The following is an 18,686-nucleotide window of genomic DNA, read 5'->3' as shown; positions in this document are numbered from 1 at the left end:
CCAATTAATTCCATCCAGGATGTGGCATCCTTGCAACATGATCTTGACAAACTGGCAATTTGGGCAGCTAAGTGGCAAATGAGATTCAATGTTGATAAATATAAAGTCATGCACCTGGGATGTAAAAATATCCAAGCCACTTATACCCTTAATGGGACTGCACTAGGCAAATCCATTATGGAAAAGGACCTTGGAGTCCTTGTAGATGATAAACTTGGCTGTAGCAAGCAATGCCAGTCAGCAGCATCAAGGGCAAATAAGGTCTTGACCTGTATTAAAAGGGGCATAGAGTCAAGGGAAGAGGGGGTCATTCTTCCACTGTATAGAGCACTTGTAAGGCCCCATCTAGAATATGCCATACAGTTTTGGTCTCCATCACTCAAACAGGACACTTTTGAATTAGAGAGGGTACAGAGAAGGGCAACTAAGCTGGTAAAATGTATGGAAAATCTTAGCTATGAGGAAAGACTGGCCAAATTGGGGATGTTCACACTGGAGAAGAGGCGCTTAAGGGGTGATATGATGACTATGTATAAATATATAAGGGGATCATATAATAATCTCTCTAATGCTTTATTTACCAGTAGGTCTTTCCAGCTGACACAAGGTCACCCATTACGATTAGAAGAAAAGAGGTTCCGCCTAAATATTCGGAAGTGGTTTTTTACAGTGAGAGCTGTGAAGATGTGGAATTCTCTCCCTGAATCAGTTGCACAGGCTGATACATTAGATAGCTTTAAGAAGGGGTTGGATGGCTTTTTAGCAAGTGAGGGAATACAGGGTCATGGGAGATAACTCATAGTACAAGTTGATCCAGGGACTAGTCCGATTGCCATTTTGGAGTCAGGAAGGAATTTTTCCCCCTCTGAGGCAAATTGGAGAGGCTTCAGATGGGCTTTTTGCCTTCCTCTGGATCAACTGGCAGATAGTTAAAAAAAAAAAAGGTTGAACTCGATGGACATCTGTCTTTTTTCAACCTTACTTACTATGTAATCTCAATATCCATTTTAAATGAAGTTATATGTATAGAAAGAGCAGAGCATGTTGTTGGATCTTGGCTAAAACTATTCTTTGACAGGATCTTAATGAAATACAATAGATTTAACACAGCCTTCCCAAATCCATGAGTTTTCATTTAGATTACCAATCTATCACACATATCAATATATGTAAATGATTCTGTCGATTGTACACATAGCACGATAACATTACTGACAACATAGGATGGATGCTCATATTGACACCACCATGATTATCTTTTCCTTGTTTAATTGCTGTGTGGTGGTACTGGACTTATGTGGCTACAGGACAATCAACCTTTTTAATTTATTGGATGAAAAAAGACAGAGACATGTGGTGTTTACAATCATACAGGGTCAGATTGGGCTGCCTGGATACTGGGAAACAACCCAGTGGGCTCTGGCTCTTGTGGACCCCATCAGCCCAGTCCTGCTCCCTGCCCAAATCCAGAGTTGTTGCCCCCAACCTCCCTTTCGGGCCTCTGCTACAACAAAAAAAGGTGCACATACTGGTGGGGGGAGGAGGGCTGAAGGGGGTTGTGGTCCAACCCTGTAATCCTACAATACAAGAATCCTGATGACTAAGTACTAGTTGTCAATTATTGCTATATTGAATTTGGAAACATAGTTTCCGGGTTATAAATGTGTCCTCTAGAGTGATTTGTAAAATGTCATAACATTTTGGCCAAAATAAAACATTTTTATTTTTTATTTAGCAGAACAGAAACCTCAGCTAGAAGTGTTTTCTCCATATGACGGGGGACAACCAGAAAAGGGATATTAATACAAAGGCTGCAGACTTTTCAAAACACTTTTAAGATCTAATTGTGTAGTGCATCCGGTGAAATCCCTCCAAATAGTGATGGGTGAAGATGACCCATTTTGCTTTGCCGAAAATTAAACACATTTTGTTCATGTGACAATTTTTCAAACTGCACAACATTTACTCAGCAAAAGAACCAGAAAGCTTTTTTTATTTAAATCCCCGAGTGAAGATAAGATTTTCTCTCCCTTTGAAAAACCTTAGCATCTGACCATACTGTGCAAGCCATATAGGCATAAGAGACCATTGGAACTAGTGTGCTAGATGTGCTGGTTGATAAAAAATGTGAGCACCCACACCCCACCCTAACCTGGTGTACCCACCCCACTCTGTTGTCTCGGAAGGTATGGGGCACGCAGACGCAAAAGTATAAAACGGCACACACAGAGGTAAAAGTTGGGCACTTCTAAAGTTCAGCACAAACCCCCACAGCCCTACTTGGACAACTTGAAGTTGTACACGAACAGGGTCCGTACGTGGGACTGGGTGAGCGCTCTATCCAAAATCCCAACGTTCCACTCTGGTCATGTGGATAAGACAAACACAGTATTGAAGGCGCACACGTCGGATTCTTCTTTGGATGGATTCGCTATATACGCGTTTCGTGACTACAAGGTCACTTCATCAGAAGCTTCTGATGAAGTGACCTTGTAGTCACGAAACGCGTTGAGCCATGCACTCCCCTGCCTTGTACATCTGGATTTCGTGATTTTAATCAAGTCTGATCAATAAAGGAATATATTTTATACAGTTCCTCTTATATAGCGACTCCATCCAAAGAAGAATCCGACGTATGCGCCTTCATTACAGCCCTACTTGGAACATGTTTTGGCCTAGGTGAGTCATCAAAAAATATGACTAGGAACAGGGCCGTATTAACCTTACAGGCAACTAAACAAAAAGAGCAAGGTTTCCAATGGGTAATAATGCTGCTGCAGAGCAGTGACCACTACTATATCATAAAGCACTGCCTATCTTGACAGCGCTATATGAATAAATGATGATGATGATATCATAGCACAGAATGGAATTCAAACTGCCCAAGGCAGTTAAACACATTTTGACACATTGATCTACCCATCAGCTTTGCCTGTATGCCTCCCCCATCCTGCCCCTCATGAAAACAGTGTTGCCAAATGTAGGGGGAAATGTAGGCATTATGTGAAAACAAGGCAGCTTAGGCTTGTTTTTTTTGCACTTTGCACCCTGCCCATTGGTGATAATTGAACCATCATAAGACACTAGCCTTGGAATGGCTGCAACTGCAGTTGAACCGGTAGTACTTACGATGATGTATACAGAATAGTATGAAAGGTGTTATATGTTAGATTACGTTATAGGGTCTATACAAGCTGAAGGTTTTAAAGACTATACAGTTTAAAGATTTAAGGGTCAATAGAATTTGCATACTTGCCCTTGGGTTAAAACTGATTTCCAGCATTGCTTTTCAGTATATTAGGAAGATTTCTATAGCATTCTTTTGTAATAGTAGTTTATTCTGATAGTTTCCACTTATTATTCCATAATAATAATAGAAAAATCCCAATTTGCATTTATATAGGAAATTCCATCTTAAGAGAAGTCAATTTGCTTTTCAATCAGAAATCTGTGCGTCTTTGCTTATTTGCAGTGATGAAATCATATACAAATGGTGATGGGTGGATGGCACTTTTACAAAAGTAAAAGAAAATGTTACATCAGCATTTGCCGCAATGCAAAGGCGCAATATTAGCAGAATACTCCAGATTCATTAAGCTGAGCTATAGTGACATCATCAATAAGCCATTTATTTGCAATACAGGTACATAATGAAAAGAGGTGTGGCTTTATGATCCATCAACAAACAGATTTGGTGTAAAGGTTCACTGTGTCAAAAACAAATGCAGACTAAGGAAAGATAAAAGGTAAGGATTTGATACCTTGATTATCTACTTTAATAACCAAAGGTCAAGGCAGGGATATAACTTGAATAGATATAATTCTCAGTAAGAAGATAAAAAAGTACCCCGTTTGACCTTTACTACAGAAAATTTCCTATATAATATAATAAACTATAATCAGTCTAGACTGATAATAAACTATAATCAGTCTATAATGACCTATAAATGAGGAATTACCACTCTCCAGTTATCACCAAATAAACCCTCAATCAAAGTGCAAGTGCTTGTGATCCAGTAGCCCAATAAAGACAATACTACATAGATAATTCCTTAGAATGGATTATTAATGACCAAATAAATACAATTAATTAAATCCAATAAAATGTATCTGTAAATAAATTAATGAGGTGAGGTGATTTATAAAGTGCTAATAAAAAAATAAAAAAAATTATTAATTACAATTCCCAGTTCATTCCAACAATTAATTGGAGTAGGACACCATAATATTACATAGATTGAGTGACCAACTATTTGCTTAAAATATTATTAAATATAAAGTGCTAGTGCGGAGATAGAATTAATAGGATTCCACAAAAAAATGAATTAAAAATTGTGAAAAGACATGATTAATCTGGATTCCAAAATTAAAAAATGGTTAAAAAAAAGGGGCCACTTGCTCAGATTCAAAAAAAAGAAGAATAGAAAATGGAAAAATGGAGAAAGGTGGAGTTGTCCCAAAAGCTACTGCCTATTATTTTCTAAATCCCTGGGACACCACAAAGATGGAGGCCCCTTAGAGTGAAAAATAGATCGAAGTGAAAGAAGAGAAGAACCGAGCAAGTAGCTCCTGTTTGCCACCTGTTTGTATTTCTAAGACAGGACCAAACGTTTTATCTAATAAAAAAGAGAGATATAGTGCCAAATCAATTTTAAATTCGAAGAGCGCAGAGAACCCATTTAGGAGATCTGTACTCCTGTTGAGATCTGATGACCAACTATAGAACTCTAAACAATAATTTATGCTGTAACATATTTGTTGGACTGTGATGAAATGTATAAATGTTTTATAGATATAAATGGTGTAACTATAGAGGAAGCAGACCCCACAGTCACAAGGGGGACCAAGACAAGGGGCCCAGACTGTTTGGTAGGCTTCCTCCGTAGTCTTAGAAATCCCTCTTCCCAAGCTGCTGTCTCTCATAACCCAGCGCTTGTGGATGGGGAGCTGGCAGGTGGGTCCCAGAAGTTACTGTGTGCCGGGCTCCCTCCAAAGATTTCTTTGCTACGCTACAGCTAAGGCTGGATCTTTATAGGTGCTAATTAAGTTCAAAAGCATTAAAAATGAAGTGTGTGTGCATATATATTCTGTATATATATATATTTATGTGTATAATTCCTTTTATAGAAAGCATTTATATGACTATGTTCAATTAATGAGTTTCGCTTCTATCAACTTTGCTGTGATTGAAAGTGACAACATTATTGGCAGTTATTAAATCCTAGATAAATCCAAGCTAATTTGACTTCATTATGCTTTATTAACCTACAAAGGCTGTTGCCATAAAATAATCTTTTTGAAGTTTACTTTAATTAAACATGACTCACAAGTAGTCATTCACTAGTAATTAGCAAACTGGCAGCCACAGCATTAGCAATTAATGAGTAGACCATTGCATGAACAGTATCCGTACTGCCACAAATTGGGGCACCATGACAATTTACCAGCTCTTTGAAAAGACAGGGAAAAAAACACACATGAAGACTAGGTCCTGGCTTTGAATTACATTGCTGGTCTTTAGTCTTGACCCTTGACATTCCTTGTTGAAGCTGCAAGGAGAAACCTAATGATTTAGAACTCAAGACCAAGGTTGATATTAGTTTCTGGACTGTGCCTCATTACCGTACTTAGTTATTGTATTGGGCTTGGTACAGGCTATGAACAGACTTTGCTAAATTTTCTAACTATGTGCAATTTTGATTACATCTGGCCATCTTGTAGAAAGCATAGAAAACATTAAAATCAGCTCAATGCCAACTAGATAGAAACTTCTCATAGAAACTAGACTTAATGGGATTATAACAGCACAAAAGGCCTATAGGAGGACCGAAAAAAGAATATGGGCAAACAATCAGAAAACACTGGCACCTATTCAAGGTTCAGTTGATTCTTTATAAAGGACATAGGAAAAAAAAGGTAAAGATCCCATTGAACTATTTTATATATTCTTCTGCAATATCTTATTAGGAAAGCTAGAAGTCAACTCACTTTTTTGTGACATATCAAACACAGTTACAGTTTAAGATAAATTATATTTAGTCTGAGATTCTATTGTTGGCAACATTATGAGTTATATTAAAAAAGCAAAAGGAGATAGATAATCCAGCTCAAAATTAGAAGCTGCATGGGGACAAGTAGGTCACAGACTGACCTAAAAAAGGTAGAAACACTTTCATACATTACAAAAGGCAACTGGTTTTTAACAAGATGGGAATTGCTCAGAATAGGAAGCACATTATAATTAAAAGTCATTTCTGTAAAAATGTAAACATGAGAATTTACTCACGGTTACATAAATAGTAAGAAACTGTAGTAAATGAAAATGAGCACATTTTACACATTTTGTAATAACTCTAATAAAAAAAAAAAAAACTACCTTTGCATTTTTTTCCTAAATTATATTCTTTTTTACTTATTACAAATTACACGATTCAGCTTTCCATAGTATTCATGCTTTCCAATTGTACATCATTTAAATATTTAAAAAATGTCCAAATATATGTAGCATTGAAATAAATCCATACTTGGTGAAATATGTTTGTTTTTTTCTTGGCGAATACCTATTTTTTTTTTAAATTATCATTATTTCAGAAGGACTTCAAAAAATCATACCTGTAACACTTCTTAATTTCATCGTGCGTGACCCCCTTTTCTAAGCCAAGAATCTCATATAAAGCTTCACCTGAAGTAGACAAAGACCGAGATCTTTGTTCAGCCATTATGAGCCTGGAATGCAAAACAAAACATGGTCTGTTATATTTCTGCAAATCAAAATACCATCCAAACCCTAAATATATTCTATTTCATATCAAATGTATTCTGTTTCATATGATATGGATAACCCTGTTTATTTGTATCCTTAACTTATATAAGGCCAACATGTTTACACAAGTTGTTTATCAGGCCCTGCCCCAGAGGAATTTACAAGCTTAGGTCTCTGTTCATGCACTAAAGTCAGTTCATTTAAAATAAAGTTGCTAACGTGTTTTTTGGAGTGTTGGCGGAAAGTGGAGGGAATGGGAAAAAACCCAAGCAGACGCAGGGAGAATTTACAGACTTCTTACAGGTAGGAGTCAAACCCAAGCAGTACTAGACACCGAGCCACTGTACATTCAAAGTTAGTATTCAATGTTTTGAGCAACTAAAAAATTAAAAAAAGACTATTAAGAATGTTTTGCCATATTACTGTTGTGCATTGGTTTGAAAGGAAAACCATACCCCAAAAATGAATACTTAAGCTACAGATTAATCAGTAATAATATGATATACAGTTTATATAATATTATATGGCCTATTAAAAAATCTTCCAAAGCTGGAATATACTGTATATATATATACTGTAAATATATATACAGTATATGTGTATATATACTGTATATCAATAAATATTGCCCTTTTACATCTCTTCTTTTACATTTTCATCTCTTCTTGAGCCACCATTTTGTGATGGTCTGTTTGCTTCCTAAGAGATCACCTGACCAGAAATACTGTAGCTCTAACTGTAATAGGAAGAAGCATGGAAGCAAAAGACAGAACTATGTCCAGTAATTTGCCCGTGTAACCTAACATGGATGTGTGCCCTTGGTTTGTTTGTGTGCACTTTGAACCATAGGATTCCAGGCGGAGACCCTTAGTACTTAAAATTAGTGATGGGCGAATATATTCGCCAGGCATCAATTTATGGCGAATTAGTCCGTTTCGCCGCTGGCGAATAAATTTGCGAATTTGACGCAAAAATTCGCTTGTGAAAATTTGCGGGTGTCGAAAAACGAATGCCCATTGACTTTAATAGTCGCCGGTGTCAAAATCGACATTTCACAAATTTTTCGCCAGTTTCGCGAATTTCACAGGAAATTCGCAAAATTTGTTTCAAAGCGACACGGGACAAATTCGCCCATCACTACTTAAAATGGCAATTTTATATTTAGGATTACCTAATTGCACAAACTACTAAAAAAAGTTGATTTTTTTTTTATCAAAATGGTTTATTTAGATAAAGTGGGATTTTACACATGAGCTGTTTATTTTATAAACTGTATTTTTTATAAAGCACAACATTATTCGGAGGTAAAGTTTTCCTTAATGCTTTCATTACTGCAATATGAGAGGTTTAGCTAACCATAATATCCCTACTACTGAAGTTCCTTGATTGTTTGCCAATACAACCAAATGCCATATTAGCAAAGTACTTTGAGGTAAAGAGCTCATTGTCATTCTGTTCATTTTCGTCATGATGACCAAATACTGATAATACTGATACTGACATGAGCCTTAGGACTTATTGTAACTTCCCACCCTATCTTTCAATGTGAAGGGCAAGTGATTGAATGTACTACATAAGTCCATTTTTAACATTATTCTTTAGTTAGCTGGACAGATTATGCAAACAAATGAGTCAGTGAGGCTCTATTGCCAATGGTTAAGAGTGCTGCATGTATTAGGTGCCCATTTATATTTCAGATAAACAGTTATTCAGTTTAACCAATACTTTGTGTGTGTTATTCCTGTGTTCCTAGTGGGGCCACCTGCAGGTTCATTCCCGGATCCCACATATATATATTAAAAATAAAAATCCTATCAACTACAGTTTCTTTTCCTTCTTCCCTATTATAGCTGTGATTAGCCTGAATTCTTCTTCTTCTTCACAAATGTAGCTGACGTGTCAAGATTATGATGTGCTACCGTTAAATCCACCAAACTGGTTAACACATTTCTTTGCTGCTGTGATCACTCTTTGCACTGCTCTTTCCATTAGCTTCTCTATATGACACCTTGAGGAATAGGACTGCTCTGCTATAAACCAACACTCCAAGCCAAACAAAAACCTGATGACCATGTATACAATAAAGGGAAATTTAAACATAATAATAGGTGAGAAAGTTCACTATTAATTTCCTTTCTACTATCCAGCATCCAGAAACTCTTTGCCTCATTTCACATTTTCTTGTAGTTTCCACTGTTCTGCTGTTGCTTTTCCCTTCATTTAATGACAATACAAGCATTAGCCAATTCACACAAGGTCTTCTAATTACTTTTGTGTGGTATCTATGATTTTACATTTAATAGACTGAAAGATGTCTAACAGATTGTACGTAAGATTTGCATGCCAATACTATAAAATATTCCTCTCTCCTGTTATTTTACAGAACTGAGTTAAAAAAGGCCATATGTTTTTTCTCTGGAACCAGTGCAACACAACTTCACTCCCAGAATTCTGCATATAATTCAGCATGTAATATATAGTGAATAAAGTACCCCCTCTTGTAAAATATAAGGATATTATAAGTTACCGAGGAGTTTCATGACCATATAAAAACACGAGGCCGAAGGCCGAGTGTTTTTATACAGGTCATGAAACTCCGAGGTAACTTCTAATATCCTCATATTTTGCAACTGGGGGTACTTTATTTATTATAATACACTAATTTTAGTGAGTCATGTGACAGAAATGACATCAGAACTCACCGTTTATAACTGATGACATCAGAACTCACCGTTTATAAGGATATAATTTACAAGATATTCATGGCTTTTGTGTATTATATTCATTTTTAGTACAAATGTGTGCACTTTAAGACATTTAAAAATCAATCATTTACTGAGTGGGTTACTAAATCAGAATGGGAAGAGATTCTAAAAGAAGTATATTAATGGTTCCCCAAAAGACAGGTGATTTCTCCCCAAACAGGAAACAATGGGGTAATCTACATAGGGGATGTACTGTATTCTGTATCACTCTATACCATGTGGTATTATTGTCCTACCTCTATTCTAAAGGAAAAGTGTTTTAACAGTGTGTCAATCAATAACTCGTATTAACACAAAATCAGAACTGTTATCCGGAAACCCATTATCCACAATTCTCCGAATTACTGGAAGGTCATCTCCCTTAGATTCCATTTTATCCAAATAATCCAGATTTTAATTTTTTTCCCTTTTTCTCTGTAATAACAGAACAGTACCTTGTACGTATGTTTTGGGCTTCTGTACCAGCCCAAGGCAACCAAAGCCCTTTAGCAGTAAAGATCTGTGTCTCCAAAGATGCCCCACTAGCTCTCATCTTCTTTTCTGCTGATTCACTGCACATGCTCTGTGCTACTGTCACCCACTCACAATATACAGTCACAAATGTCACAATATAAGGCTGGTTAGTAATTAACACAGATAAATACTACATGGCATAGTGCTGCTATTGAGAAGCTCAAATTTTAGGCTGGTGCAATAAATTTAGTATATAAAGTATGAAATTTTTAGCCATATTAATTTTTAGGGTTTAGTTCTCCTTTAATTTGAGTGCAAGTAAGTGAGCATTTGGGAGGATGCCTACAGGCCTTCCCCCTCCCGCACTCCCCAATACAGTGATGATTAACTCAGTCAATGCCATATTCACAGGCCTGGATTTGTGGAGAGGCCACCAAGGCCCAGGAGGCCCGGATCTATGGCGGCAGGATTATAGGGGGCGGCATGCTGCCCAACCACACCCACATTGGTTTAGAAACACTGGGGATGAGCAGGAGATACAATAGTTACAATCTGCAGGATATTAGATCTGAGATAAAACTGATATAGTGAATAAATCGTAAGCCCTTTATTCACAACTATTTCTGGTGTTTTTATGCATACATTTTTATAAAAGTGATTTGCACTGCAGAGCTCACTGTGTTCTCCACAACCTGGGAGTTAATTTTATATAATGGCTTATACATCTCTTTTACAAAGTTGGATGAAAGCCATTAATGTGAACAAGCCCTAATAGATCAAATATCTGACTTAATTTGCTGTTTCATATACATACTGATGTTGGGCTACAGTTGGTGAGCTTTCATTGAGAGCTGGCTTAGGATCTAGCAGCTACTGGCATGGACTTATGAAACTGTACTCGTGGTAATAGTCAGTCGGGCTCATTTATAATCACTGGGCAAATTTTCACCTTGGCAGTTACCCATAGCAACCAATCAGCCACTGGCCTTTTCAGGCAACTGCAGGTTGAACAATGAAACCGAACATTTGATTGGTTGCCATGTGCAGATTGTTATAAATGAGTCCCTAGTGATCCCATAAATACTTTAAAGGAAATGATACCCCTAAAATTAATACTTAAGCAACACAGATCATATTAAGTGGCATATTAAAGAAGAAACCAAACTGCAATATATATTTAAGTAAATATTGTCCTTTTACATCTTTTCTCTTGAGTACCTATGTTATGAAATTCTCTGTGCTGCCTCAGAGATCACCTGACCAGAAATACTGCAGCTCCAACTCTTAAAGGAAGAAGTGTGCGAAGCAAACGACAGAACTCTGTCTGTTAATTGGCTCATGTGACCTAACGTATGGTTTGTTTGGTATGTTTGTGTGCACCGTAAATCCTAGGATCCCAGGCGGTGGCCCTTATATCTCAAAATAGCAATTTTCTATTTATGATTACCCAATGGCACATGCTACTAAAAAAGTATATTAAAATGAAAATGATTTATTTATATGAAGCAGGGTTTTACATATGAGCTGTTTTATGCAATATCTTTTTATAGAGACCTACATTGTTCAGGGGTATAGATTTCCTTTAAGTATACCTCTCATCTGTGCCTTGTTAAATATTTATTGGTCCCTTAAAGAGGCATCATACTGATAAGCTAATAGATGAGATATGGTATAATAAGTTTTTACATATTAGTGAGTATGCTGTAAAGCAGTTGCTAGTTGGTGGGAGTTTTGCTGAGTGTTCAGTTGACAGAATTCACATGTTATGGGGTGAGGTGATACTTTTGGGAAAAGATGGAAGGCTTTAAAACTCTTGCAAGGCCTTTGGGTGTAAGACAGGGAGTTAGAAGGCAATAAGTGTCATTTTGGGGGGTTCTTAAAGATAAGAAAAGTTATCTTTCTGATTTTGACATTGGTGACAGCATCATTCAACTGTAGTTATTGACGTCTACGCACACGATGATTTTCATACATTTTGTTAATTAATTTACTCCAAAGTTACTGATGCACATTCTAGCTTCCTATGGATAATACACATTCACTCACACGTGGCATAATCACGCTACAGCACTTTGCAGTAATTCAGCAATTCAGCAAATATTATCTGACAGTATTCATTTTAAAAGAATTGCCATTACAGAGCTCTCCGACATCAGCCCTCCAGCAATTAGATTGGTTGGCACCAATTGTTCCTTGATTTGACAGTTTGAGATTTGTCTGAACTTAGAGCCCTCGCAGAAGCCCCCTTGAGAAATCCCAATGTGACACCAAAATGACTTGGTGCAGGGATGTTAAAAAAAATCCCCAAAAGACAGGGAGCTGCACATATACAAAGGGGTATTTATTCTAAGCATTAGTTTGAACCTCTGCCCTTGTGATTGGATTAAATGGTATAAGAATCCCTTTTCATGTACAGTGTGTGCAGCTCCTTATAGTTTGTAATTTGTCACAAGGTACAGTCAGGGGCGGAACTACCGGGGGAGCAGGGGGTGCGAGCGGGCCAGGGCCCGCACCCCCTCAGGGCCCCCCAGCAGTCCGCCCGCCTCATGTTCCCCGGCCAGTTCCGGGTGTACGGAGGGGGGCCCGGCTGCGCGTCCTGCGCCAGGGCCTGCCCCCCTCTAGTTCTGTTTTTGGGTACAGTGATGATCAATGAACTGTGGGCATGGATTATTGGATCAAATCACCAACCAGGTCAATAGCCATCCACAGAGTAGAAACACTGCCACTGCCATTTAGAAACTAAATAATTAGTTACTAATGACTAATTTCCCCATTACACAAACAGTTTTTGCCCCATTATCAGAATCTCATGTCCTCATCCAAATGCAGTCTTGGCAATGAGGATCATAGTACAGTTAGAGTTTGTAGAAAAACATATCATATAAGGAAGATGAAGGAAGTTTATGAATATTTCAGTTACTTCAGGCAGCTTCTAGATGTGACAAATGGACACCCTCCTGTTACTGAGCTATGCCACTCTTGTCTTCTGACAGCCTAAAACTCCCAGCATTTAGTTGTTTTAACTATTATCCTGACACAACTCACAATACACTCCCAATGCTGGGAGTTGCAGCCATCAGCGACCCTGAATTGTAGCAAGTTCACTCGAGCATTTACTAAGCTCGAGTGAAGGATTCGAATGAAAAAAACGTCAAATTTCAAAGTATTTTTTGGGTACTTCGACCATCGAATAGGCTACTACGACCTTTGACTTTGATTCGAACTAAAAATCGTTCGACTATTCGACCATTCGATAGTCAAAGTACTGTTTTTTTAAAAAAAACTTAGACTACATACTTCGGCAGTTTAAACCTACCGAGGTACAATGTTAGCCTATGGGGACCTTCCTCATCAGTTTTCTAAGCTTTTTTTGATCGAAGAAAAATCCTTCGATTGATCGCTTAAAATTGTTCAAATTATTCGATCAAACATTCGAATTCGATTCGCTTAATCCTTTGAATTAGATATACGAATGATTTAAATTAAAGGGTCGAATTCGAGGGTTTATTAACCCTCGATATTCGACCCTTAGTAAATGTGGCCCCTAGAAAATTAGAAACTGATTACGCCGTTTAGTTTGATGATTTCAACCCAAAAACAGGTCCACAATTTTGTATCAAGCTTGTATTTAGCAGGGGATCAAAATGGATAGGCAGCTCTTCCTCAGTGTAACATTTGCAATGGAACTCTTGGAGATAAATATATATCATCGGCAGATAATAAACAGAACTAAAGTAAGCCTATATATATATATATTGTTGCAAAACAAAAAATAATGTTATACTTTGTTGTATCACAGGTAAAATGTAAAAGAGGGTCTCACCTTGTACCACAAAGATCTCTTCAGCTCCTCTCAGTTGTTCCTAGGTAGGATGAGGGGAGTCAGTGGAGCAAATAGGCTCTGGTTACTTTTTTGTCACTTTGTAATTCTATCTATTAATTCTCTTGACTACCGAAGAAGTACTGAAACATTCATGAGTCCAGGTTTGTGTCGTGATGTGAGCAGTATTCATGACTGCTTCTGCATTTCTCCTACTTGGGAAGAAAAACCCTACATTCAGTGCATTCCCTTTAAAATGTGCATTTATTTATTTGTTTCAATGTTTTCAAGAGGCACAAGAACACACGACTAGAGTGAAATGATGGAGCAGGACAAGCATTAAGAATAAATATTTTAGAATGTAAACTGTAATGAGCAGATCACTCCTGAGTACCTCCTATATTCATCTGTATTTGAGCCATTTTGTATGTTTATTGTTCTATTGTACAGCTCTGCGGAATAGGATGATGCTTCAGAAATGTGCTTTTTTTGAGGATAGAACTCAAGGCACAGACAGTGTGAATCAGAATGGCAGATATTTTGTAGCCATTGGGGAAATCCGTCAATGAAAGATGAGCAGCCTATAATATAGTGCATGATGGAACAGAGAGGGTTATAAAGGCACAGAAGGGATTGAGATGCATTTTGCAATGAGATTAGATCAGTCTAATTGTACTCTATACTTTAAAAAAATCCAGTTAAAACTGAGAGCCTCCACCTAAGCAGCGTGAGACTGGAGGCCCACCATGGTGGTCAATGGAGTTTGTCCCTGCCTTTCCCTTTAGAAGGATATTTTTAATGTGAAATAGTGGTGTCAACGTTCCTTTAAGCTTCTCTGCACTGTCTTTGCTTGCTACACAAGTTACATTTATTTAATGCAAGTTACCGTATGTTAAATAAGTTCCTAGGAAAGTCAAGGCAGTTTGTGCAAAAGTTGCGTCAATTGCATTATGTTTTAATGTAACTTTAAACGTAACACTAATACACAATTTGCGTAAATTTTGTGATGCGGCCAGGCCCCCTTTCCGATGCAGAACTTCTCCGGTCCCGATATAACAGTAACCCTGTTTCCCCCATGATGGTGGTCCTGGGGTCATTTACGATGCAAACTCAGTAAGAAAGAACAATCCCCATTTTTAATTAATGGGATTTAATAAACAACTGAATGCGCAGAAATTTGCGGGAACACAACTGCACTTGCGGAGGTAAATGAGCCCTAGTATCTTTGTTTCACTGTAGCTGATTTTAAATAGACAGAGCATCTTTAAAATATGCTTTCATGGCTCTTTATAGAACTTTATAATGAAAACCTTGTATATGAAATAGGACATTTGTTGCCAAAAAATGGTTTATTTGTAGGTGCTGGTCAGTGATATACAAAGTGTATTTGTAGTGTAACTTATGACACTCCTTTATATATACCGGAGTTATAACACTATTGTTTGCGCCAACTATCACAGAAAAAAGAAATCTGTGTGCGGTCTGTACTGCCAGTGCTCAAAGCTATAATTTAACTATATTTAATAAGGAAAGCACGGTGCATGGGACAATCACTAGGCCTTTCATCAACTGAATTTAGTCTGCATCTTATTTACACTGTAGAGAAATGAAATAACATTACATCAAAACACAACTATTTTATTTGTACAATGGTCTTAACTGCTGAATGCACAACCTCTTGTCCCATTCCCCTTCTTTCCTAGGTTTAATTTTTAAATCAAAAAGTCATGAATGCAATTAATGGATTTCTGTGATCTCCGGTAAGAAAAAGCATCAACAAACTGACTAAACTGAATCCCTGGGAGCTAAAACCTAATTATTTTACATCTCTAACATGAGAAACCGTTAGGGACCACCGTATGGGGTTTGCCTTGACGTGGTATGGTGGCTTACCAATTTTATGATCATAACTTTGTAACTAAAAACCCCCTGTCTTTATACACACATGCACTTGCATAAATATTGAATTATTTGTGAGACAGGGGACCAGGGAATGTGCATTGATTAATAGGATAAATCAGTTGCACTTCCATTGTCTTTAAACGTATTATTTTGTTCTTTGTAGCCTGGAGTGCTTCCACTTTCTCCCCCTTTGTAGCATGAGGACACTAAAAATAAAAACCTGACTTGTCTTGCAATCGAGGATTCTTGTTACAGCATCAGATGTTTCAGGTCTGGACAGAATCCGACTCTACTTAATAGCTTACTAGGGTAAACAACTAAACTTGTTAGAGAGATGGAAGACTTAAATTATGAGGGTAGACTGTAAAGGTTGCGGTTGTTTTCTCTGGAAAAAAGACATTTGCGAGGGAACATGATTACACTTTACAAGTACATTAGAGGACATTATAGACAAATAGCAGGGGATCTTTTTACCCATAAAGAAGAAAATAAATTTCATTTGAAGCAACGTAGGGGGTTCTTCACAGTCAGGACAGTGAGGTTGTGGAATGCACTGCCAGGTGATGTTGTGATGGCTGATTCTGTTAATGCTTTTAAAGGAGAACTAAACCCTAAAAATTAATAGGGCTAAAAATGCCATATTTTATATACTGAACTTATTGCTCCAGGCTACATTTTCAGCTTGTCAATAGCAGCAATGATCCAGGACTTCAAACTTGTCACAGGGGGTCGCCATCTTGGAAAGTGTCTGTGACACTCACATGCTCAGTGGGCCCCACACAGTTTCGGACTGGGATACCAGGGGCCCACCCAAAGACCTTAGACCAGGGGCCCACTCTCAGTACTATTATTCTTCCTCTCCTCGCTCAACCTCTATTCTCCTAGTCTCTTTTCTTTACATATTATAATCTATCAATCCATCTATTTATCCTCTTTGTTCTCATAGAAATTGGTAATGACCATGAAATAGGCCAAATGTTTAGAAGCAGGAGGGCCCACTGACACGTAGGCCCACCGGGAGTTTTCCTGGTATCCCTGTGGGCCAGTCCGACACTGGGGTTGTCACAAATGATCAAGCAGAAAAGGAGGTTTGTCTGTAATATAAGCTGATGCTACAGGGCTGATTATTAAATTCTGATGCTCGTTGCACTGATTTCTGTGCTGGTATGTAGTAATTGTGCCATATTAATTACTAATCAGCCTTATACTGTGACATTTATATTCTATGTGTACTGTATATTTTGAGTCAATCCCTAAGCTCAGTAACTGACAGCAGCACAGAACATGTGCAGTCAATCAGCAGAAAAGAAGATGGGGAGCTACTGGGGCATCTTTGGAGACACAGATCTTTACTGCTAAAGGGCTGTGGTTGCCTCGGGCTGGTACAGAAGCACAAAACATAATATACAACATTTCTAGCTAGTTCTTTAGTTTAAGTTTTTAGTTTCCTTGTCCTTGAAGAGTGGCTTGGATGATTTCTTAGACAAGCATAATAATAAGGATATTGTGATACTAAACTCTGCTGTTAGTGTATGAGTATATATCGTTTATGTGAGTTTATGGAGGGGTCATTGTGAGTGTCACTGGGTTTAATATGGAGGTGTTGAACTTGATGGACTTTGGTCTTTTTCAACCAAATTTAACTATGTAACTATGTAACTATATACGTATACCTGATGCACTTCAAAATCCACCCACTTGCATTCTATGGAGACATAAACATGAAACTAGCATATGCCACCCTATTCCTAAACATAACTTTAAAGCCACAATATTCCTAAACATAACTTTAAAGCCACACTATTTCTAAACATCACTTTAAAGCCACAATGGACAAACTGACTTCCTGATGAAGTCCCGTGTGACCCCACAGATCCAACACCCTAAATGCCGGCTGTGTATCCTACTGGCAGTGGCTGTTTTTTTTAACTTACTGTCCATATTTGCCACAAACTGTACAATTGATCCTATGACGTCTTCCTTTGATTAAAGGAACAGTAACACCAAAAAAGGAAAGTGTTTTAAAGGATTTGGTGTTACTTTTCTTTTAAATATGGGTAAAGGTCGTTAGTGGCAAGCTAAAACCATAATAAACAGACATGTAGACATGCAATAAATACATGTTATTATTAATAATAATAATAATAATAATAATGAGGTAAGCAGTAGCGATCCTAGAGGGGGCGGGCCCTGGTGCGTGACACGCAGCCAGGCCCCGCCCCCTCCGTGCGGCCGCATTTGGCCGCATTTTCAGCGGCGTACGGACTGCCGGGGGGCCCTGAGGGGGTGCTGGCCCTGGCCCGCTCGCACCCCCTGCTCCCCCGATAGGAGGTAAGTAAATATTCAGAATAAAACATTTTATTTTCTGCAAAATTTGGAAGAAAGAAACATTATAAATTTCATGAGGTAATGTATTTTAAAAAAAATATCTCAAGTAATGGACTTTTTTTATTGTTAAATTAAAACACTATCGTAGTGTCCAACCATATTCAACTATATATACTTCTGGTCTTACCATACTGTTTCTTGTTATAAGAGCAAAGCATTTAACCACTCAAACAAAGGGGTTCTGATTTTATATGATGACGGCGCTCTCTAGTGGTGCAGACGATTCTTGCAGTCTGAAGCAAAACCCAAATTCTAAAAAACAAGAATAAATATATTGGGCTAATGTTACATTCCAGCGAATTGAAAAGGCATAGATCCTCTGATATTTCGGTGTATTTAGAAATGTCTGCAGGAATTAAAGAGTCACATAGTAAGATAAAATCTCTGGCAAGTGCAACTAAGTAAATGACTTCAAAGGCAAATTAATCCCCTAAGATTTATCGGCTGCTGGAAGATGAAGGGAAGGACATTACAACCCCCATTTGGCATTTGTTTAACTACATATAGCATCCACATTGCAATAATTGTATGCCAAAACACAGCCCTAGATTGTTATAGGCAAATAAGGGTCATTTATATTGCAGTACACAATGTG

At 37.7% G+C, this 18,686-nt stretch overlaps 1 protein-coding gene across 1 annotated transcript in view; it reads right to left on the bottom strand.

Moving 5' to 3' along the window:
• dnajc5b.S (DnaJ heat shock protein family (Hsp40) member C5 beta S homeolog) overlaps nucleotides 1-14,083 on the bottom strand; it is a 34,563-nt gene extending 20,480 nt beyond the window's left edge. The window contains exons 1-2 of the mRNA XM_018223758.2: nucleotides 13,805-14,083; nucleotides 6,613-6,726 (exon numbers count right to left, since the gene is read on the bottom strand). Of these exons, the coding sequence (XP_018079247.1) occupies nucleotides 6,613-6,719 (107 nt within the window). The 5' untranslated portion in view covers nucleotides 6,720-6,726; nucleotides 13,805-14,083. The remainder of the gene's footprint in view (nucleotides 1-6,612; nucleotides 6,727-13,804) is intronic.
• Between the last annotated feature and the right edge of the window lie 4,603 nt (nucleotides 14,084-18,686).

The sequence above is a fragment of the Xenopus laevis genome, chromosome 6S (assembly GCF_017654675.1).
Source record: "Xenopus laevis strain J_2021 chromosome 6S, Xenopus_laevis_v10.1, whole genome shotgun sequence".
Lineage (NCBI taxonomy): Eukaryota > Metazoa > Chordata > Amphibia > Anura > Pipidae > Xenopus > Xenopus laevis.
This window is presented reverse-complemented; position numbering and strand designations above follow the sequence as displayed.